The sequence below is a fragment of the Neltuma alba genome, unplaced genomic scaffold (assembly GCF_004799145.2).
Source record: "Neltuma alba isolate B1F8T4 unplaced genomic scaffold, ASM479914v2 tig00004379_pilon, whole genome shotgun sequence".
NCBI lineage: Eukaryota > Viridiplantae > Streptophyta > Magnoliopsida > Fabales > Fabaceae > Neltuma > Neltuma alba.
In genome coordinates this window covers 20086-41499 of record NW_021633683.1, presented here as the reverse complement: position 1 = coordinate 41499, position 21414 = coordinate 20086, and the positions used below count along the sequence as shown (strand labels likewise).

The 21414-nt window shown below is 36.0% G+C and overlaps 3 protein-coding genes and 1 non-coding gene across 8 annotated transcripts; 1 reads left to right on the top strand and 3 right to left on the bottom strand.

Annotated features, from left to right (window-relative positions):
• Positions 1 to 363: 363 nt before the first annotated feature.
• On the bottom strand, positions 364 to 4114 carry LOC114744555 (octanoyltransferase LIP2, mitochondrial-like). 4 transcript variants are annotated; one of them, XM_028932728.1, is made up of 3 exons: positions 3969 to 4114; positions 3803 to 3870; positions 364 to 1252 (listed from the first exon to the last, which is right to left on the bottom strand). In XM_028932728.1, the coding sequence occupies exons 1-3, from the start codon at positions 4107 to 4109 to the stop codon at positions 541 to 543; spliced, it is 921 nt and encodes a 306-aa protein (XP_028788561.1). In that variant the 5' UTR covers positions 4110 to 4114; the 3' UTR covers positions 364 to 540. The 4 variants fall into 4 exon arrangements, with proteins under 4 accessions (XP_028788561.1, XP_028788563.1, XP_028788564.1 ...); XM_028932730.1 differs by having other exon boundaries at positions 3807 to 3870; positions 3969 to 3985; XM_028932731.1 differs by lacking the exon at positions 3803 to 3870 and having other exon boundaries at positions 3969 to 4039.
• A 390-nt stretch (positions 4115 to 4504) lies between these two features.
• LOC114744557 (LIM domain-containing protein WLIM1-like) lies at positions 4505 to 6236 on the top strand. Its single transcript, XM_028932733.1, has 5 exons — positions 4505 to 4673; positions 4824 to 4920; positions 5135 to 5178; positions 5276 to 5359; positions 5938 to 6236. The coding sequence occupies exons 1-5, from the start codon at positions 4536 to 4538 to the stop codon at positions 6148 to 6150; spliced, it is 576 nt and encodes a 191-aa protein (XP_028788566.1). The 5' UTR covers positions 4505 to 4535; the 3' UTR covers positions 6151 to 6236.
• A 2497-nt stretch (positions 6237 to 8733) lies between these two features.
• On the bottom strand, positions 8734 to 19507 carry LOC114744553 (centriolin). 2 transcript variants are annotated; one of them, XM_028932725.1, is made up of 18 exons: positions 19380 to 19507; positions 18352 to 18410; positions 17450 to 17543; positions 17196 to 17304; positions 17078 to 17116; positions 15954 to 16037; positions 15790 to 15851; positions 15297 to 15399; positions 13640 to 13780; positions 12115 to 12183; positions 11969 to 12025; positions 11624 to 11890; positions 11168 to 11251; positions 10889 to 10999; positions 10457 to 10527; positions 9882 to 10103; positions 9592 to 9685; positions 8734 to 9316 (listed from the first exon to the last, which is right to left on the bottom strand). In XM_028932725.1, exons 2-18 carry the CDS (start codon positions 18407 to 18409, stop codon positions 8996 to 8998), a joined length of 1986 nt encoding a protein of 661 aa, XP_028788558.1. In that variant the 5' UTR covers position 18410; positions 19380 to 19507; the 3' UTR covers positions 8734 to 8995. The 2 variants fall into 2 exon arrangements, with proteins under 2 accessions (XP_028788558.1, XP_028788559.1); XM_028932726.1 differs by having other exon boundaries at positions 17196 to 17299.
• Positions 19508 to 20826: 1319 nt separating this feature from the next.
• LOC114744560 (U2 spliceosomal RNA) lies at positions 20827 to 21022 on the bottom strand. Its single transcript, XR_003740111.1, has one exon. It is a non-coding gene; the product is annotated as a U2 spliceosomal RNA (small nuclear RNA).
• Between the last annotated feature and the right edge of the window lie 392 nt (positions 21023 to 21414).

Below are 21414 nucleotides of genomic sequence, written 5' to 3'. Positions count from 1 at the left end.
GTGGATTCTGAAGGCTTCTTTTCAAAGATAGAGGTTACTGTTGGAAGGCATCTGGCTTAGAAATAAATACCAAACAAAACTGCATGTGGCGACGGGGATTTGAGTACTGTTTCTACTGAGAAGAACATGGTCTGTGTCGGCCAGAATAAAAATGAATGATTTTTAGTACTCTTTCCGGGAATCTTCCGAGTTCCAACCCTTTTCATATTTTAGAGGAGCTAGACAAACATTGGACAGGCTTGCTTCAACTTGGTGGACTAGGGTCTGGAATTTCTTTCAACCAAAAAACCAGACCAGAAAAGAGAAAGACGTATATAATTTACTATTGTCCCCGTAAATCTTATTTCATACAGGTCGATCACATCTCCATCACTCTGCTTTTTTCATCCATTATATGCCAAAAAAAAAAAATTCTTACACCGTAACGCGCGTGTGTGTATATGCGCAATGGGCAATGACTTCTATTAGAAGATTTTCCTAAGAATTAAAGAAAGGCAGAATAAAAGTTATACAACCATCAATTCACAAAATAATTATATCTCATTTTGTATCATCCTTATCGGAAAGTACTGGAGTACCCTCCTTCCAGATAAGACTACTATAACCAAAATTCCTTGCAAAACAAGAAACCAGTTGCTCCTGAATTGTCTCTTCACCAGGAAGGACAAGACCTGTCTCTCTTCTCAAAGAAGTGACCTCTTTATCGGTAATTCCACAGGGAACTATGTGCCCAAAGTAGGACAGATCAGGATCCATATTAAACGCCAGCCCGTGAGAAGTGATTCCATTAGAAATCCGTACACCAATTGCGCCTATCTTCCTTTGCTCAACCCATACCCCTGTCTCACCAGCCTGTCCAGGACAAGCTTTCACACCATACAGAGCAGCAAGTTCAATCATAGTCAACTCGAGTTTCTCCACATAACTTCGAGCACCGAGTCCCATCTCACGAAGGGATATAACAGGATATAGAATGGCTTGGTGTGGACCATGAAATGTAATGTCTCCTCCCCTTTGCGTGTAATGAAGCTCAGCCCCTACCCGTTCAAGTTCAGACTGTGGAATCAATAAATTGTGATCAGTTCGTCGTTTGCCAACAGTATATGTAGGTGGATGTTGCAAGGACAGAAGAGTATCACATATCCTATGGGATTTACGATCCAAGACTAGCTTTTCCTGCAGTTTTAATGCATCCAAATAGTTCACAATTCCCAGTTTCCAGACCTCAAGACTTCGCAAAACTCTCATTCCCCTGTTGATCATGACATAATTGATTTGAACTATTAAAAAGAATTTATGTATCAGAGTCACTCAGCATGTCGAACAGTCATTCAATATGCATAATAATCAAGTCTACTTACCCCAAAAGAAAGAAAGAACAATTGAATGAAGATCAGGATCCATATTAAACTATTATTATAGCCACAAAAACCTTTTTATACAAAGTATCCCGGCCCCTATGATATTTTTAATCTATATCTTCCTATATAATTAAGCAGAAGAAGCTTCAACGAGATAAAAACATAAAACGAACTACTTTGGTATTAGCGCTAGGTAGGATGAATAAACTTTTGACCATGCTAGTGTAAAATCCAAAATAAAATCCATTACATTACACTAGGGAAGTTTGACGAAACATTTTCCAGCCACTACTAAATGCCTGATTTGCCCTTTATAAAATTGTATTCTACATGCATTATGGCTTCAGATGCAAATGTCACTGCTACAATGTCATTGGATCCATTTTCAGTCGAATAATAACCACATCCCCAACGCCAGAAGAGTGGTCAGCAGTCAGCAGGGGTAGAGGATCAATCTCACATCAAGCATAATGAAATCTCTAATTTTCTTTCATGCAGAAATATTGATAAAAAGACAATTTTATTTAGAATATCAACTCATGATTCCAAGTAGGATAGCTTGAAATTTCCTACGCCAGCCAAAAATCTCATGAAACAACCATGAGAGCTCAGCTATCAGCTCAACAAACTACAAAGCAGGTCAGAGGTCCTTTTCTGTGGAATTTGTGTGGCTATAACTAGATGGCAATAATATGCCTACGTAGTCAACAGAATATACATGCACCCCACATTTAACTACAAACTATTCTAGACTGTCCAAAGGAAAGACTAGTCCCTTAAATGCCACTGGTGCGAAGTTTGATTCAGTCTCTACTAGTTGAGATCCCAAGCATTTACCAAGTAAATAACATGTCACACTTTAAATAATCAATGATAGAGGAAATAATAGAGATAAACAGATAAGACAACTGACAAACACCTTACCAAAACTTTGGAATATGAAAGTGCTAATATAGCTTGAAGGATAGCCATGCAAGGAACAAGGTTTACAGGTTCAAACTGAGAGTATGCTTTCACCTTGAGAACCACAGACAATCCTGACTTATATCTCATCTTTGACCCCCCCCCCCGGGGGGCCGGGGGGGGGGTTCCAATCACTTTCTAATAGCAGTAACTTTGTTTCATTTAACTCACAAGCAATGAATGAAAAGATCAAAAGCACAAAAAATTCTCGAGCACAAGCATTTTATGTAAGAACACCCAATGGTCGAGAACTATCATATGCAAAGCATTTCCCTACTTCCTACAACATAAATGTAGACACATATTAACAACAAAGAAAGTAAGTTTCACTGTAACATAAACCCCTAACCTAAATCATTTAGATGCATACTAACGTTCATCACAGCCAAGTGAACCTAGTTTTCATTCAACAATCACAACCTCATCTTAGGATAATCAATTTAATGTAAAAAAAATTAAACCAGGATTTCAGAGAAAAAGCATCTTGATTCTTGAGATTCTAGCAAGGACTGAAGGGCACCACTTTGACACTCACGAGTAAATATAACAAAGAGGAACAATGTCGTGTGTATCAAAACCAACAAAAAGCTACAATTATAATGCACTGGCCAGGGACTTCAATTATAAGTCTCTCCTGCAATTTATCAAGCATTTGGTGTGTGTATGAGACAATGCCATACAATGAGCACTACCCCTCAAGTCCTACTCAAAGCCATATTCATGCTTATAATCAAATCCTAATTTACATTGGACAAACCCTTTTACAAAAGTGTCTTCCCCAAATCCACATAGCATCCCCCAAGATCAAGAACACAACGAATAGCAGTTTTCTTTAAACATGAAATATGATTCAAGGTTTCCCTCTTCGTTTCGTGCCAGGAAGAAGTGATGGGCGGCCGAAAGTTTTTCTCTTCCCCACTTTCCCTTCCTAACAAGCTGGCTGAGTGATGAACACAGAAGAGGGATGGAGAGCTCCAGACTCGAGAAAGAAAACACGTGGCTATCGTTGATTACAGGAGTGAAAGAAAAAGGAGAACGACTGATGAAATTCTAGCGGACTAAATAGCCAAAATCAAAGCAGGGGGAGCTGATGCCGGGCGGTGAAACAGTAGGTAGATAGGGAGGAAGAAGAACTTCCGAGAAAGAGAACCGTGTAGGGGCGAAGCTAAAAAATGAAAAAGAAAGTTATGGATTTGGAGAAACGTGGCGCTGCCCCGAGAAGAGTTGAGAATGTGATTGGATAGATTCTCAATCGAATGGTATGATTTATCTCCTTTGATTCGAGCTATTTGGAAAAAGCATATTTCTTTACAACGTTGATCCTTTAAACTATAATTTGAAAGGATTCTGGCTACCTAAGCAAGGAGGATTTCAGTCCACATTTTGTTCCTTTGCTGTATATCAAAGGTTTCATTTTCTGAGCCCAATTTTAAAACAACCAAAAGAAGTATTAAATCTGGAAACTGTGAAAGCCACACCTACCAGTGAAAGAGTGGAAGCCTGAGTAGGCGCCACTAGAAGGTAGAGGATAGATGAAGTTCGGCGGCTGAGAACTCGAGTGTTGAAAAGAGAAGGCAAAAGAAAGCTGAGAAAAATGAAAAATCTGAGCAGAGATACAAATTGTATTCTACATGGGAGGCTTACACTTTCGAAAATTATATCTGCAATTGCTCCAGATGCAAATTTCACCACTAAGCTCCACTTGGTGAATTGCGTTATCGGGCTAGCCTCCAGCCTCCACAAGATAGATGCGATTTTGAAGAAGTAATTAAAAAAAAAATGCATTTTTATTCTAAGCACCTAAAATTGTTGGTACAGACGAATAGCGACCGAAGCAATATGATTTATTTATCACTTACAACTTGTAAAAAGAGGAGAATGTGGTGGGATTGCTTGAAAATAGACATAGAGGTTAGCTACATAAACAACTTACGATCAGCAATGTATTAATAAGTAAAATCTCTTGACCCTCGCCCGGAAATCACTGCCCACCCTCCATTAATTTTTCATTTCGCTTTTTCATCTCTCGTCCTCTGGTTTTTCTGCTTATATTAATCTGTTGGAGTCGTTCCCATAATTCCACCATTGAAGAAGAGAAAAAGGGAAGGAAAGAGAAAGAGAAGAGAAAGAAATCGTATCAAAATCTCTCTCTGTCTCTGTCTCTTTCTGAGTTGAACAAGGATCGAGGCTTCTGAGTCAGGATAAGAAGCCATGGCCAGTTTCGTAGGAACCACACAGAAGTGCACAGTCTGTGACAAAACCGCCTACCCCGTCGATCGGTTAACCGCCGACGGCCGTGTTTACCATAAGGCTTGCTTCCGATGCCACCATTGCCGGAATACCCTCAAGGTATAGTAAATAACAACTAAATATTTAAAAAATGGAAAAATTATGTATTTTCATGGGAAAAAAAAATTGATATCATGGAAAGAAAACAAATGCAATTGGTTTTGAAGCAAAGAAGGATTTGAAATTAATGATGGTGATGGTATATTGCAGCTGAGCAACTACTGTTCATTCGAAGGGGTGCTATATTGCAGACCCCATTATGATCAGCTCTACAAACGAACTGGTAGCCTTGAGAAGAGCTTTGAAGGTCATTTCATTTTATGTTATCTTAATTCAATTAGATTACTTCTATTAAAGGTCCCAGAGAATTTAATGTTTCTACAAACTTCACTTGTGAATATGAATTTTTGGGACCTTTCTGGTTCTGAATTTTTTTTTTTTTTTTTTGGCCTGGACTAATGGGTTGTTTTCCCTAATAGATTCCCACCTGAAAACATTTATATGCTCTCTACTAATTGCAGGAACACCCAAGATTCAAAAACCTGAAAAACAAACAGATAACGAGGTGAGTGGAGTTTTCAGTGCATGCATGTGTTGAAGTTCGAAGAATTAATTCCTTTCCTTCATGTGAATTGTTTTAATTTGGTAATGACATGTAACAGAATGCAAAGATTCTCTCAAACGTGTTCTTGGGTACCAAAGACAAATGTGCAGGTTGCCAGAAGACAGTTTATCCTACCGAGAGGGTATGTATTCAAGTCCCCATTTTTAGTTTGAAACAGCCAAAAATCCCGCTTGCATTGATCATAAAAAGCACAGTTACTAATAAGATTATCATATTGAAAATGTACTTGTTAGATTGATCATCAATTCAATCTTAATTACATTTGAACATTTGTCAGCATTATGTGAGGTTATTAATTACTACCTTCTATTCTTAATATAAAAGCTAACTAGAGATCAGATTTAATTCTAAATATAAGAATTCAATTAATTTTGTTTTCTAAATTTATAATTTATTCTCTATATTATTCCTATTGATTATACATAAAAAAGGGTTCTTAGAGTAATTATGACTAAAAAAATACTTCACGAATATCAACTTATATTTGTTACAGATAACTAGCTAAATTAACTTTTTTAACATATTCAAATTAGTTTATAATAGTTTCAAGTTTATTTACCACGCTGTAGTCCTTTATTGACATCTTTGCATGCATGGAAGACAAAAGGGGCCTCGCTTCCTCTCAGTCTCACGTCTCACTGACAAGCAATGAAACAACGGATTCATTTTTTGAAGCTAATTCGAACCTATCGCTTTCAGGTAACAGTGAATGGGACTCCATATCACAAAGGGTGCTTCAAGTGCAGCCATGGAGGCTGTACGATAACCTCAGCCAACTTCATCACTCACGAGGGAAAGCTATACTGCAAGCACCATCACGTTCAACTTTTCAAAGAAAAAGGCAATTACAGCCAGCTCGACGGCGACGCCCGAGATCGCAGCGCCAATCCTTCTTTGAAAGTCGGTGCTTAAACTCTAATTAATCGGAGTATTATTGCATCTATGGATCTGTTCTATCAACGTTGTAATCTGCCTCGTGCCTTGTTCGATTCAATACTTTTTCCCCTTTTCTCCCTTCTTTCTCTTGCCTTCCCCTCTTCACTGTTTGGATCCATTGTCAATGAGCTTTTGCATATATAGCTCACACATGGCACTGCATTTGAGGGTTTTAGGATTTAGAGTTTTATGATCATCTCTCTCCTTTGTTCTTTTTCTTACTCTCTACATTCTTGTATTTCCTTGTACTCAAAAAAAAAAAAGAGAAGAAGAAGAAAGCAATAATAATAAACTATATACTATATTACCATAATAAAGAGAAAAAATATGCAACATATACGCAGGTTGTGATAATTAAGTTTGTCAAGACAGAAAAAAACCTAGTACAAATTATTACTTTATGAAACCAGGTCAATATTTCCAGGCGTAATCTGAAGGTGACCCTGCATATTAATTGAATCACAGACCAAATTATGTACAAGAATAACCAGCCCTAAATGGGAGTTTTAGAGTGTGTTCTGTTAAGTGAGAGTAAGGCTTGACCTGTTATAGGAAACAGTAACACCCTTGTTTCAGATTTTAAAGGGCTCCAAATCTCTATGTTCATGTTCTTAGAACTCAAAAGAGTTGTGCTTTGATTATGATTTCTTGAGTTCTAACAATGATATGCTCAGAAAAAGTTTGCTTATTATTGATGAACAGGAAAACGAGGATCGTTCAGAAGGAATGGGACAGCTTCTTGATGAAGAGCAAAGTTGCAACGATGACTGTAACTCGTTATGTGAAACAGAAACCTCGTTGGTTTCGGGGAATTCTTCTCCAACTTGGCATGAAAATGCTTCTTGTTCATCTTCTCGCGAGTTTGTTTCTGAATCTGATATCGATCAGCAGCTTGCAGATGTTACTCCGATGAGTCATTCGGAGAAGGAAGGGAAGAATCGAGACCCGAAGAAAGTGCTTGAAAAGCTGAACCTTCAGCTGTTGGATAAAAATGGAAGGGAGATGCCAATAAAAGTGATATATAGGACCTCTGAGAAAAAGAAGAAGAAACCTAGAAAGGAGTCTGTCAAGGGAAGGAATGGCGAGTCTATCAAGTCATGAGAATCCTTATTCCTTAATTAGCTCAAAATTAATGTATATTGTTTAGGAAATCCTTTAAAATGATTAACTTCATATATGACAGAATGATTAAGAGAGAAAATGCTGTTCAACAAAGTTGAAGTTAAATCTTCAACATTTATGTAGTCTTGTATATTATATATACAGAGAGAGAGAGAGGAAGACATGAAAGAGTGACTGTACATGGGACCTGTATATTCTCTTTACATTTATTCTCTCGAATAGTTTATTATGTACAGTCAATAGTTTTTAAGAGGGAAAAGGATCCCGATTGGTTTAGATGCTGAGTTTGGGATTGCTACAGCTCAACATGCAAGAACCCAGGAAATTCATCTCTCTCAGGTCTATCCTTCTCTCAATTTTTGCCTCGGAATACACAATAACTTGGACAAAAATCTTTTTGTGAGATTAGGGCTCCTTTGAAGGTGAAGGCTTTTGTTTGGACTGTGGTTTTTTTTTCTAGGCACACTTGTCTTTTTATTGAAGACAATTTTATTTGAAATACTGATAAATACTAAATATAGATATCCTTCCTGTATAGATTAAAACATTAGTTCACCATGTTACGGGAAATTACTTTTTTTTAACTAAGCCTAACTCTTATTGATTGGATTATGATTACTGAATGAAACTAACACAAATGATAGAGTTTCAAACAGGGAGGGCCACTATAATATCCCAAGATGTTTGTGTGATTGTGCGTCACAAGATGGTTTTTGAGGCAAACGCTTGATTTGCATTATATGGTGATTTGGCACAGATCTGGGCACGGCCAGAGTATTTACCACGTGTTTTTGAGTTTGAAAGGAGATGTGTGTATATGGCCAAAAGAGTACAAAAGTGCATAACGTGGGGTTAGTGAAAAAGAATATTCGATACCCTGCTCGTGGATTTCAACTAATTTTTGGGGGATGCCCTTGTGGATTTTGCAGGGAATTGCAAGTTCTTGTGAACTGAAAATTGTATCCTTTCCTTTTTCAGGAGACTGCTCTCCATTTTTATAGTACTTCCTCCTTTAAGGTAGACCAGCTATACAGAGTACCATCTCATCCAACAGAGGATGAAGAAAAATTCACCAAAGAGAAGATTAAGAGAAATTAGTGTAAAAAAGAACCCGCATGTCAAACTGTAAAGAGGAAATGAACATCAGTTTCTCATAACTTAATTAGTTTGCATGAATTTTTAGTTTCAGCAAATTGATTCACGAAATAAACCCAAACTATCGGCCGAAAGAGAAAAACAATTGTTTGACAAGAGCCGCGAAGGTGCATTTCAACCAAGAACACAGACAAAATTTAGACAAGAACGAAAAATTGACTCAGAAGGAAAAGACGCATAGCAAAAATGCCACATCAAACTCCAGAATTACTTTGATGCATAACATCTGAAAATACCAGAGGATTTTACAGACTATGGTAAAAGCACTCATCAGCCTTGGAGTTTTGAACTAATATGGTAACTGACTCCTTCAAATCAGCCAATCTGTACAGTGAATGTACAATGAATGAATGAAAGACGCACATAATAAATAAATTTGTACAAGCATGAAACAGTATCGTTGTGATTGTCCAGCACAGCTTTCAATTTTCTCCCTTCGGAAACAAATTCCCCCAAACTCCCATCCTCCTACCTATTAATTCTACATCATCCACCCTTTCTCAGAGCAGCACCTTAAAGGGCATCGATCTATACAGAGCGGTGTTCATGCAGCTTCTATGTCAGGAACCACATTAGAATGCATTGCAGCGTCCTTTAACTTTTGAGCTGCAAATATCACAAGTTCCATCATCTCAAACCCAGCAGCCGATACAGTATCTACCTTCTCATCACCGCAGTCCTGGTTTATGTACCCCAAGTCACTGCATGTACTATCTCCGCTGACACCAACATCTTCTCCGGCTGACCAACTGATGGGTAGGGAGCTGCCAAGAGCAGTCCTTAAAAGTTTTGCCTCGTTGATCACACTGTCAAGGACTTGATAAGCACCAGATTTTGTACCTTCTGAAGTCAGCGAATCTTTGGCCTGAAAACCATATCAAAGCAACCTATATTAAGTTATCAGCATTTAAGTTAAAAAAATAAGGATAAATTTCTATTGTAGTAGACAAGTTCAACAGTAAGTTTAGTTCGTGCTACATGAATAAGAAGATATCATCAAGGAAGGATTCACAAAAGTTAAGGTGGATTCGATGAGATCAATGTTATTGCTCATGAAATAACCACATAGGCCATTATGAGGTAGCATCCACCAGCTACCTAACGGAAAAAATTGTTGCTTTTACTCATGTGATGTGATACCTTTAAAAGAGAGAGGCGAAGTCTATGAAACGAAGAAGTCAGATGATCCATGCTTTCTAAGCTTTCCTTAAGAGTAGCGACTTCAATCTTCATTCTAAGGGGAGAAAATAAAAGATAAATGAGAAAGCAAAACTATGCAAGTAATTAGAAGGATGAGAAGGCAGAGTCATTTGCCAAGGAGCGGCTTCTTCAAATGAGTCAAATTGATATGACATATGCATAGATTTCCCATACAATATCATCTAATAATACAATAAAGAAAAGCACCAAGACTAATAATTAGCACATGCCTTGCAAGGTCCATGCTGCTAGATCTCCGATGGAAAAATTTCCCTTCACTGTTAGTTTCTCTGTCAGCTTCATTTCTGCTCGCATCTAGTGGATTGATCCATCGTTTCAAATATGTTTTCTTCAGTAAGTTTCTTAATCTTCCATCCTGTTGATGAACAACCAAGTTTCTTTCTCCACTATCAACCACAGATTTTTCCTCTTTAGTCTGAGGACCAAATTTTCTGCAGGTTATTAGTTTAGATCTTTAGAGCAAAGTAAGACCATGGATGGAGAAACACTTCAGCTAGCAATAGAAACAAATAACAAGAGCTCAAAAAACAGTTTGCAGCTGGCAAAATGATTAAGAATCTAATTGTTAGAAAACAAATTAATCGTTCCCCAGTATTACTACATGAAAAGAAATTAATGCTCTCCTACAGTCTTGCTCACTGAACGTCTTATACATTGAGTCCTTGGATAAGCAGAAGAAATCAGGATTTTTTCTAATTGCAATGGAAGAAAACAGACCTCCACATGAGATTCTACCAGCTTAAAAGTTGAAAGAGAAAATGATTCAAGGGAAAAGTAATCATACTCCCTAAGCAAATGATTCTCCTGCTTTATTTGTGCCAGTTCCATGAGAGCTTTCACCTTTTCATTGGTAACCTGGTTAAAAATATATATATATCGGTTAAGAAAGGAAAAATGTATACTTGCTGCCAACAAATAACTGAACTCCCTGGATCCACGTACAAGTGGTTTTTCGAAAATGGATTGCACTAAACCACAAATTAGAGACAGCATTATTATTTGTGTTTTATATTTCTTGGAGAGTATGGCAAAGATATGTTTAATAAGTAGAACATGATGGATAAAGAAAATGACAATCAAACATGCAATTAACTTCCTGTTCTCAGCAAAAATTTTGCCCAGCTGCACCGTATCCTAGTTCCTAAATTCTACCAACGCCATTCTACAAGCATGTCATTGCTTAGGTGTTTGAGGCAAGGATGCCTTAGAAATTTACCTGCAGCAAGTTCCTCTGAAGTTCTTCAACTTTCTTTTGAAGAGCTAAATGCACATTTCTCTCCAGTAAGTGTCTCTCCTCTTGCTGTGATAAAAGTAATAATGCAGCCACCTGAAAAATATTGTATGGTTAACATTAATTGTGATATAACTAAAAATATGAAACACGCACTGCAATTGGTAAAGAAACTGTTAGCAAAGAAGTAAATTAATTGCAAGAGCAGACCAAGCAGATTTTTTTTTTTTTTTTTAAAAAAGAGCATATTGAGAATGAGAAGACCTTTTCCTGCAATGCCTGGGATAGAGCTTCAGAGGCACCACCTTTTCCACCATGTTCTATGTTCAGCACACTAGGTTCATTACTCTGTAAAAGATCATGAAAGAATTATGCGAATTCTACAGATTGCATATTACAAGGGTCAAAAATGGTGAAACTAAGCAAGATCCAAGGTTAAACATCCTATAAACATATTGATCACAGCTGAAAAAGTATCAGAAAACTTCTAACAAGCAAGAGTGTTGTAATTGTTATGCCACCTGGATTAAGTCCTCAAAATTCTGTAAAATTTAAGTCCTCAGCATAAATATATTCTTGTTTATATTACATTTCCAGCAATTAATTACTTCTTAGTACAATAGATGAAGTGCCACATTCAGCATCCTCATGTAGTAAACAAGCTGCAGAAAAAGATTTGAACAGCAAAAAGGGGGTCAGCATTTGCATGCAGCTTCAAACCTCATTTTCTGAGACAGGTATAGCTTGAGGGCTAATATGCACATCTCGGCATTCATGGTCTTCTGGTTCTGCTTCTGCCTCATTTTGTGGGATCAAATTTAGGTTGCCGCTCTGATCAAACTTCCTGACTCTTTCATCAATCATGCTAATTATGGATTTGATGCTCGATTCCCCATCATTAAGTAAATGTTTTATGTGATCCCTATACTGAGAATAATAACATTTCAAGTCCGATATGCTATTATTTATCATTATGTTGAAAGACATCTGCACATGAATAAGCAGGATTAGAACAGGCAAGTAGATTAAATTTGAAATAAATCTTTAAATTATAAAAGGACTCACTTGTTTCTTCTCCAGAACATTGATTTTCTTCTTCAAATGATTTTCAATTTCCAAGCCCTAAAACACCGGAAAAGGAGAAAATATTAGAAAATTACTTGAAAAAAATGTTAACAAGGAAAACATCACGAAATAAACCAGATGCTTACCACCCTTAGTTTATTTTGAAGACTATCCACAGAGTTTCTCACTCTTTCCAGCTCGTCTTCCAATGTACTCTGTCTGAGAAAAAAGTTATTCACAGTTGTCTAGAAGATAAAAAAAGACCATTAACTTTAAACTTTATAATTGGTTAAACTTTTCACTTATATGCACCCAAAAAAGGAACGTATGGAAAGTTAAAAATGCACGCTACTGGAATCTTTTGCCAACAGGAGGCCTCATGAGGAAAGAGGTACAAAATACTTAAAAAAACCTAAACATGAGAAGGAAATGAAGAGCAGAACACAAGTAAGATCAACAGGTTATTAAACCAAGTGCCAGACAGTACAGCTTCTGCTAGAGCTGCCTTCATGAGAATGTCTGCATGGTCTTACATACAATGGAAGGTGGTCCCCTGTGGCTATAATCTATGAGCTCAATGATGGATACTAATGGTTGATGATGGGGAAATAAGTGGGAACAATGAAAAGATATGATGGGGAAATAAGTGGGAACAATGAAAAGATCTTCATGGAGTAAGCGATCTTTGCACTGGTAAAAGCATAGCGAACACAATGGATTAATGAAGTTCTATCAATAAAAAGAAATGAAAGGTTAAAATTTAATGCATGGAATGGGACAAGCCAAGAGAGCCTTGCTTTGCATAAAGTGTGCGGAATGCATAGCAACAAGCTGGTCTTTGTCAGACCCAGAGAGGGTTAAGCCATGAAACTATGCTCAAGTAACAAATGTGGATCTCAAGAGGTGGTTTGCTCCATGGCTGCGAAAGAGACTTCAGGTAATAGACGGTTAGTTACAGAGCTGTTAAAAGCGGCATGGGCTTCAGACATAAGAAAACATCTTAATCACTGAGGACCTTACTGCAGACGCTTGAGCCCCAGCTATACCTAACTTGCTCTAAGTGACTGTGAAAGTAGGCTTCCCCACTAAGGCCTCTTCAGTCAAATCCTGACCAACTCTCTCATAGCACTCAGTCTAGTTTAAGCATTGCACTGGTGGGGGGTTGGTGTCCATTGCCAAACTCAGTCTGGAAGTACTTTTACAACCGAGGTAAAGCTTCTTCTCATGCCAATGATTTACCGGTCATAAGGAAGGGCATGAGCCTGGGGTCAGAACGCATCTCAAGCTTTTCCTTGATATCTTGTTTAGCTGGCACTCCTAAGAAATCTGCTCTGGGAGGCCAGCAGACCAGAAGATTATTGGGCATTCTACTAAGGTGACCGCCAAAAGGTTAATGGGTACTCTAGAAAGTTGCTCTAGAGGGGGCTCACAAGGCATTCTCGAGAACAGGCTGACCAAGAATGCTCCTCCATCTCCTCTTGGTTACATTAAAAGAACTCAATCTTCATGCTGGACAATCCATTTGCTCCCCTTCAAGGTGAAGGTTCTCAATATGTTTTGGATTATAAAGACTTGAAAACTTAATGTAGGAACAGTCTCCATACTAAATCGCTAGCACAAAGGACATAAGGTCATATAATTTGATAATAAATTATTGTTATGAAATCTTACAATGTATTTGGAGGTAGAAGTATCGTTAAAACTCCACACTTCATCTGGGTCATGCAAAAGAAATTCACATTTATCATCCCAACTTGTATCCTCAAATTCTTTCAAGGACTGTTGCCTTATCTCAAAGAATTTGTTAATAACCTGTACACTCATCAAAGATATCAGCTATTAGTAGAAAATAAATTAAAGGTACTGCAGAACAGTCAACTTAGGAAAGCAAAAGGCATAAGGGAGCCTAATTGAATACACTCATAAGATGCATGCATGCATGCATACGAAGTGCCATTAGTAATATGAGAAAACCACATCACTTAGAAGTAATTTAAATTTTGCTTCAAGAAGCGTCCCCAGAATAAGCTATCATTAACTAGAGGTTTGACAATCACAAAAACTGCTATTTAGTTTAATGAACAGCACAAGCAACAAGTAACACAAATGAAAACCAATTCAAGTTCTTTAAGCACTTAAATTCAGACAAACTAACATTTTGAATACTAGACTGGCAAAATGCAACCAGGATCCTTAAAGCTCAGATATTGATAAGAAGTTATACATCCATGTATACGAAGGCATTAAATTAATAGATAACAATAGATTAATGATTAATAAAAAATAGAAATCCTTTTTTATCAAAAAATTGTTGCAGGGATTTGAACCCGTAACCTCAAGATTTTGAGCCTACAGAAACACACATCAGAACTCAGGTTACACCCAGTTGCATGACCGTACTGCAGAGTCCTCAACATCATCTATCAAACATAACTAAAGCTAGCATATTACACTAATCTCAAGTGCCGGACACAGCTTACATCATTAAGCATAAAAAAATCACGGAAGATAAATCCAAGGCAGGCAGGCAAGCTTTGGCCAGGATACATTAGAAAGTGATTAAGATGCTATCTTTCAAACTGTTTTATGGCTCCACAAACAAACTACAATGAGGGGATTCATCTAAATAGTACATGTGACTCATTATTACTTACCTATTATCAATTTTTTCATAATAGGATTCACCCATGCCAATTTTATTTGCATGCTATCAACTCAATCCAAATATTAGCACACATTATTTCAAATTTTTCATAAGCTTAAATGAGTGTCCAATGCAATGTAATGTCCTAATTTTTGCACTTTACTATGCAGTTGTAATAGCTAAGCAATACATGTTTTTCTCCCAGTAAACTGTAATCAGTTCAACCAACAAAACTTGACGTACAAGGTAAGAGTGAAAGTAGAAGACAACTTGGGGAAACAGAGAGAAAGAGAGAATTAGATAGCTGAATAGCACACTGATTAGTTTCAAATTCAACAATAATCTCAGGGTTTGTCCCTATGCCTATTTATATACAATTATAGACTCCCCAATCCGTAACTCTTACTACCTAACCTAACTGACTCATATTTCTTTCAATATTTACATAACACAACTTATAATCACATATTCTTAAATGTGGCAGCGAATTGTTTTATCACGTCACTATGTGAAGAGACAAACAATTTGCATAAAGAAGAAAATAGTAAATGAAGATAGCTATGAAATCTGTAGAGAAACACAGCTTTTGGGTAACCAGTCTTGCGTATCCTGAGATACCATAGGCAATGAAGGGAATAACAAAGGAAGTCCAGAGAGAAAAAGAGAAGTAAGACAGATGATTACCATCTTGAAAGTTTCATTCTGTTCCGCCAGCTTTGCCATATCAATTTGCAAATCATCATTAAGTTTCTTTAGTATAATACATTCTGAGGTAAGCTCTTCTACCCTGCGTGACATATTTCACAAGCTGACTTTTGAGTAATGACAAACAAATGATTTTATCTTAAACAAATCTTGTAACGCATATTTAAAAAATAAATAAATAAATAAAAAGTAAAACGATGGCACAAAACAGTAGTAATAATAATCACACGACATTGATATAAATTATGCAATTTTGTTTCAACATTTTCTCTTAGATCTCTTCATTTTCCCTCATTACTTCTTTGCTACGCAATTTACACAATCAGGCAACCAGGGCATCATCATCAGATTAAAAGAAACAAAAACATAATATCTTTTCTGGCCCTAAAGTAGTCTAAAATTTTCCTTCGTTTTTTACTAAATGGTCATTTATTAAAGTTAACAAGAAATCAAGTATTAGAATTGTAAATACCTCTTCTGGATGGGATTCATTAGCTGTGACATTGACTCCTCCTTTTCCTTGGCCTTTTCAGCCTGTCAGCGGCCATTTATACTCACCACATTAGGTATTACACCATATAATGCACCAAAAGAACGGAACATCATTCTCTATTGAAAAACAATAACAATTGTAACCTCCATTATTGCATGATCCCTTTCAGCAAAAGCGGCAGCTACACAACCATGGAAAAATTTAACCTGCTTCTCAGCTTCCATATTCTGGACAAAGGAATTTTCAAGTATGTCAGCAAGTCACCAAAACTTCATCTGCTTTGCACTATTACTAGCAATCTTGTGAGATGTTGTAAGAGAATATTCATGACATGTGCGATGTCTAGAGTAGTATTTTATTTTACTATTGTATGTAGTTAGGAGTTTCTATATATCAGTGTGCTGTGTTGCAATGTATTGCCTTAAATGGCAGAATATTATTCTCAAACACTGACCTTCTCATTTAGTTCATGTCATTCTATCCTTTTATTTTTAAATATATCTTATTGAATTAAAAAAACTAAATAATAATGAATTTCATATATTTTTTAATAATCAATTTAATTTTTAATTTTTAATACGGTTAATTTGTTACAATTTGAGAATAATAAAAAGTAGCAGCAACGCAACTTCTCACATTCGCACGTCATAATGTATATTTACTTTTTAAACTAATATAGATCAATATGATACCGCATTAGATCCCACCCTACACAGATAAATATGACACATCATTATTCTTGTGAGATCTAAAACCATGAACCTCACATCACAGAAGAGCCACTCATCTACCTGACAAATTTTGAAGTCAATTTCTTAGCAGTTCAGTTCACATTCTTGTTCTTAGACTCTGATAACTAGCAAGCGTATAAAGAAGGGAACTCATTTCATCATCTTCTGCCACAAGTCAAGTGCAAAACTCATGGCTTTTAATTAAGGTTATGGTTACACTGAGGTAGTGGAAAAATGCAGTGCAATGTGACCATTGCAGACCCCCTATTTAACCCATGGCAAAAGTATCTCTACCCAAAACTTCATATATAAAAATTTCACAGTAAACAATCCAAAAGCTTACAGTATTTAAATTATGGTACGTTATACAAATAAAATTTGAGACAAGGTTTCCATGCCATGTCACAAAGGCGATCTACTTTATTTATAATGACAATCCATAGCAAAGAAATGCACAAGTTTGTTTTCCATTCAAAAACTGTGTCAGAGTACATAACATATATAGAGTATTATGAAGACAGTAGAAAGAAAGAGACCTTCGCAACCTCAGCACTGTGTAGATCTGCTAGTTGACTCTGAACACAGCAAAGAAACCATGTAAACCACATCAAATGAATCATTTAAGCAACGGATAAGACAAAATAAATAACTCACTTTGATTCTGTAAGCCTCTGAAAGCTCCTCTTGTAGATTTAAATTATCTCTTGTGCACGTAGCCAATTTCTTTTTCAAGCTCTCAATCTCTTGCTCCAGTCCAGCTGTCCTAAGTAGATATGAAATTTAACAAAATTTATGTTTATTATTATTTCAATTACACCAACCCTCCAGCTAATCCCAATCATCGATAGGAGAACATTACTGGAACAAAATGTGAATAATTTTCCTGAGAACAAAGTAAAAGCATGTACCTTTGAAAATGCATTCGAGTAACCACAGCAAGATAGCCAGGCCCAGCTTGCTGCATGCATAATTGCTCAATATCTTTGCGTAATTCATCACGCTCTACAATATTGTACAGTAGGTAAGTTAAATTTGTATTAAATTTGTATAAGACATGATTATCATGCCAAATAAATAAGCAGTCAAAGTAAAAGCATGTAGTATCAACGAGGGCATGTTGGTATGTTACGATATATACATATGTAGAAAGACTTCCAGATTAATCATTTACAGCTAAATGATAATAAATGAGGGGGGGACAGCATGATAACACGCAACATTTTGCTGGTTAACAATATCAGATCATGAGCAGTTGCTTATGACAGCAATTGAAACATCATAATGATGCTATAGTTAAACTAACAAACAGCAGTTATACTCTCTGTTAAGTGTCTATATTTCCAATACACATTAAGGTTAGAATCTATTCAACAAGTCAAAGCCTTTGCCACCACAAAGCTTCCAACTGCAACTCTGCTCATAAAAGGCCAACTTATCATAAAACCTATTTGATTTTATTTTAATACAGAACGGATTCAGATGTTGCTAGTCCATTTCAATTTAGACGGTCTTAAGCATCAAAATATGCTGATGTATTGAATAATTTTCCAGTAAAAAACAATAGAGGCTTGACATACTACACCTACACATATTAGCACTTGCTCAATCTCTGGCCAAAGAAGAAGGCTAAAAATCATTTAACTTGTCTCTCAACTTGGATTTCTCAACAAAATAAAATATGAACACACTAGGCATTTTTTGAACAGTGAATAGTCATATAAGTCAACATCGGTCACGTTGTCATCATAAAGCCTACAGTACATTGTAAAAACGTCAAATTAACTCATAGAATTTAATAAATTGTGCATACCATGTTCCAGTTGTTGGATCTGAGCCAACAAGGACTCACTGTTCATATTCTCAGCCATTCTGTTAAAGAAAACATGTTATCACCAAACAAAATACATTAAGGACTCAATTTTAGTCAAAACACAAAGGTCAGAGTTTTACCATCATATCTCATAAACAAGAATAAGAGGAAAATATTCACATAACCAAATGAAAAGGACCAAGCATTGAGGCCGACAAGCATCTTTTTTGTTTTTTAAAAAAAAAAAAACATATCAGTGGACAAGTCTACACGGTAAGGAGTTTGCTGAGCAAGAACAATACAATTTTACATCGTCTCCCATATGATAGTCACTTACATCAGCCCATAAAAATCAGATCGAGTGAGAGGGAAAACTTCACACCAAGTCTCACGAGCACTATTATGCTATATCATTATACATACAGAGACATAGAACCATACGCATATACATACATGTATAGGCACACACGCACATATGTACGTATGATTCTTAGAAAGGAAATATGGCAATCGCTATGTTCCTCGACCAAATTCTGCTCAAAAATTATGCTACTAGGCAAAATAGTAGTCTTCCGGAACAGTCAAATTCAAATAGGCATTCAAGTATTTTGTGTTTCACTTGGTTATTGTTTTAATTTCCTTCTGCATTGTATTTAAGCTTGTTACTTTCTATTGTGTTCAAGTTGAACTGTGTGTAGATTTTTTAATGAAGCATCATCAATTGGCCGAAAAAGTCATGCATACAAATTCCATTCATTCTTCATACATACAAATTCTATTCATTCTTCATAGAACAGAAATCCAGCGTACTAGTAGAAAAAACATCTTCGCACCACGTATTTGCTGTTAAACATAATTCTCGGCTCCATTTTCCCCAAAACTAAAAGAAAGAGCAAATTATCCAACCAAAGTAAAGAAAAGAAAGATTAAGGCCCACAAACTAAGTCAAAACCATGATACAGAATCATTAACCATAAGAAGTATTATCAACACAATAATATATAATTAAGTAGTACGAAGAAGGTTACCAGAAGGTTAAAGTCGAAATCGCGGCTGGTTTCTGCTCAGAATTGCTTTCACAAGTCGAAAAGAGAAGAAAAGTTCAAAAAGCAATTCGACCAATGACTATGTTACGTATGAGAAGGAAGCGTATTCCGGCAACGCTGTTTGCGATCTGGAAAAGTTGGCAGACGACAAGATTCAAGCTGCAGGATACCGGAAGGGGGGAAATGACAGAGATAGCTTCAATGCGGTTTTCCCCTGTTATTACTTCATTATTTTAATTATTAATTGCTAATTGACCTGAGTCGGATTAATTAATACTACGCTCGATCCTTAATATAATACCTCATTTGATTTTTATTTTGATCCTAGTTATAAGATTCCAATCCATTTTATCTTTCATATTTATGTGTTTTTTCCCAAGGTAGTTCCTCTAATAATGATAGTTCTAATCAATAAACTTAATTAGTAAGGATATTTTAGGAAAAATAATATCTATTTATTTCAAATAACTAACTTAACTTATTTTCTTAATCTCCTCAAATTAGTCAATTGGCTCTTATAATTAGAATTGGAGTAGTACTAACTCATATGCTAATTATAAGATCTCATTTATAATTTATAAATTACACCACAAAACAAGTCTTATATTTAGAATTGGAAGGAGTAGTTAAAATAATTATCATACTTATAAATAGCATGGTTTATTCTTTTGACTCCTTGCAGTATAAGAGTATACTTCTTCCTCCGTTATTTAATATAAGATTTTATTTGACTTTTATTTTAATCCTAAATATAAAGCTCTCTCATATTTATTATTTTTTTCCAAGATAATCTTTTTAATAATAATAATTCTAGCCAATAAACTTAATTAGTAAGGATATTTAAAGAATAAAAATAACTAATTTAATTTATTTTTTAATATATTTAAATTAGTCAACTAATTTTTATATTTGGAACGGGAATGAGAAATGGCATAACTTAAGTTGAATCGTGAATAAGCAAGTAATGAAAATCGTAACGCTAGCTTATCGTTTAAAGTAGTTGAATTTTTGGGTATAAATGCAATCATTGAGGCGAGGCCAGCAACACCCAAGGTAAACATATTTATCTTAAAGCATATTTTTATTAAATATTCAAACAGCACTGTTCTTTTTTTTGGTGATCCTGTTCATAAATTATTGACAGTAATACTATTGGTATTTATTAGCGATGACACTTACATCGATTGAATTATTAATTACCTCAAACTTTTGCGCGGGGAAACATGTCTAGCAATTATAAACAATCTTATAATTAAAAAATTTATAACTTTAATATTAGAATTTTTTCAATTGAATCACCGTATGTCATGCCACCGTAAAATTATCGTTGGGAACCAACATCGCGATAATCAAAATAAAGAACCTAATTAATTTTTAAAACCAACCCACATGGATCGGTTTCATGACAATTCCTTTCAACGATGATTTGGTGGGGTGCGCCAGGCCCGCGCAGTAGTGCAACGCATGGGCGACACGTGAGGACCCCAATAGCAAGCTATTGTGATGGATCCTCACCCTAAAAAAATTAATTTAATATCATGTGGGCCGATGGCCCACGTATCAGATATTAAACTGATAAGAACAGATACTACACTTGATCTTAGCCAAAAGGCCGAGAAAGGTATGCTTTTGACGAGAGGCCTCTTCGGCTTTTATAGCTGCTCTTGCTCTGCTGTGAGGCTGACTCCCCGATGTGGGGCTATTTCTAGTCGTGGACTGCCCGAAGTTTTCTTTCACAGTAGAACGAAACGCCCAGTAATTAAAGGGGTGTTTGGATACCCTAAAAAGTCCTTCTCAGAAGCACTTTTCTGTAAATCAAGATAAACTCCTCTACATATTTACCTCGTAAACTGTAAAATCACTTCTGAAATCATGGTTTGGTTTCTATTCAAACACCCTCTAAAACTTATCGGCTGCCCATTGAATTTTAAGTCGTATAATGCTTAATTCATTAGGAAAGTTATAATAAGATCTCACCCAAAACAATTAAATATAAAAATATTTTTTTAAATTATTA

Coding starts and splice junctions, on each gene's coding strand:
- LOC114744555 (XM_028932728.1), bottom strand. CDS start 4,109: ATGCATTTTTTTTTTAATTACTTCTTCAAAATCGCATCTATCTTGTGG. Junction 3,871..3,968: donor CAGATATAATTTTCGAAAGT/GTAAGCCTCCCA, acceptor TCGAGTTCTCAG/CCGCCGAACTTCATCTATCC. Junction 1,253..3,802: donor TTCCACTCTTTCACTGGTAG/GTGTGGCTTTCA, acceptor CATGATCAACAG/GGGAATGAGAGTTTTGCGAA.
- LOC114744553 (XM_028932725.1), bottom strand. CDS start 18,409: ATGGCTGAGAATATGAACAGTGAGTCCTTGTTGGCTCAGATCCAACAA. Junction 11,891..11,968: donor ATGTTCTGGAGAAGAAACAA/GTGAGTCCTTTT, acceptor ATTCATGTGCAG/ATGTCTTTCAACATAATGAT. Junction 10,528..10,888: donor TTCAGAGGAACTTGCTGCAG/GTAAATTTCTAA, acceptor ATTTTTAACCAG/GTTACCAATGAAAAGGTGAA.
- LOC114744557 (XM_028932733.1), top strand. CDS start 4,536: ATGGCCAGTTTCGTAGGAACCACACAGAAGTGCACAGTCTGTGACAAA. Junction 4,921..5,134: donor CCTTGAGAAGAGCTTTGAAG/GTCATTTCATTT, acceptor TACTAATTGCAG/GAACACCCAAGATTCAAAAA. Junction 5,360..5,937: donor CAGTTTATCCTACCGAGAGG/GTATGTATTCAA, acceptor TATCGCTTTCAG/GTAACAGTGAATGGGACTCC.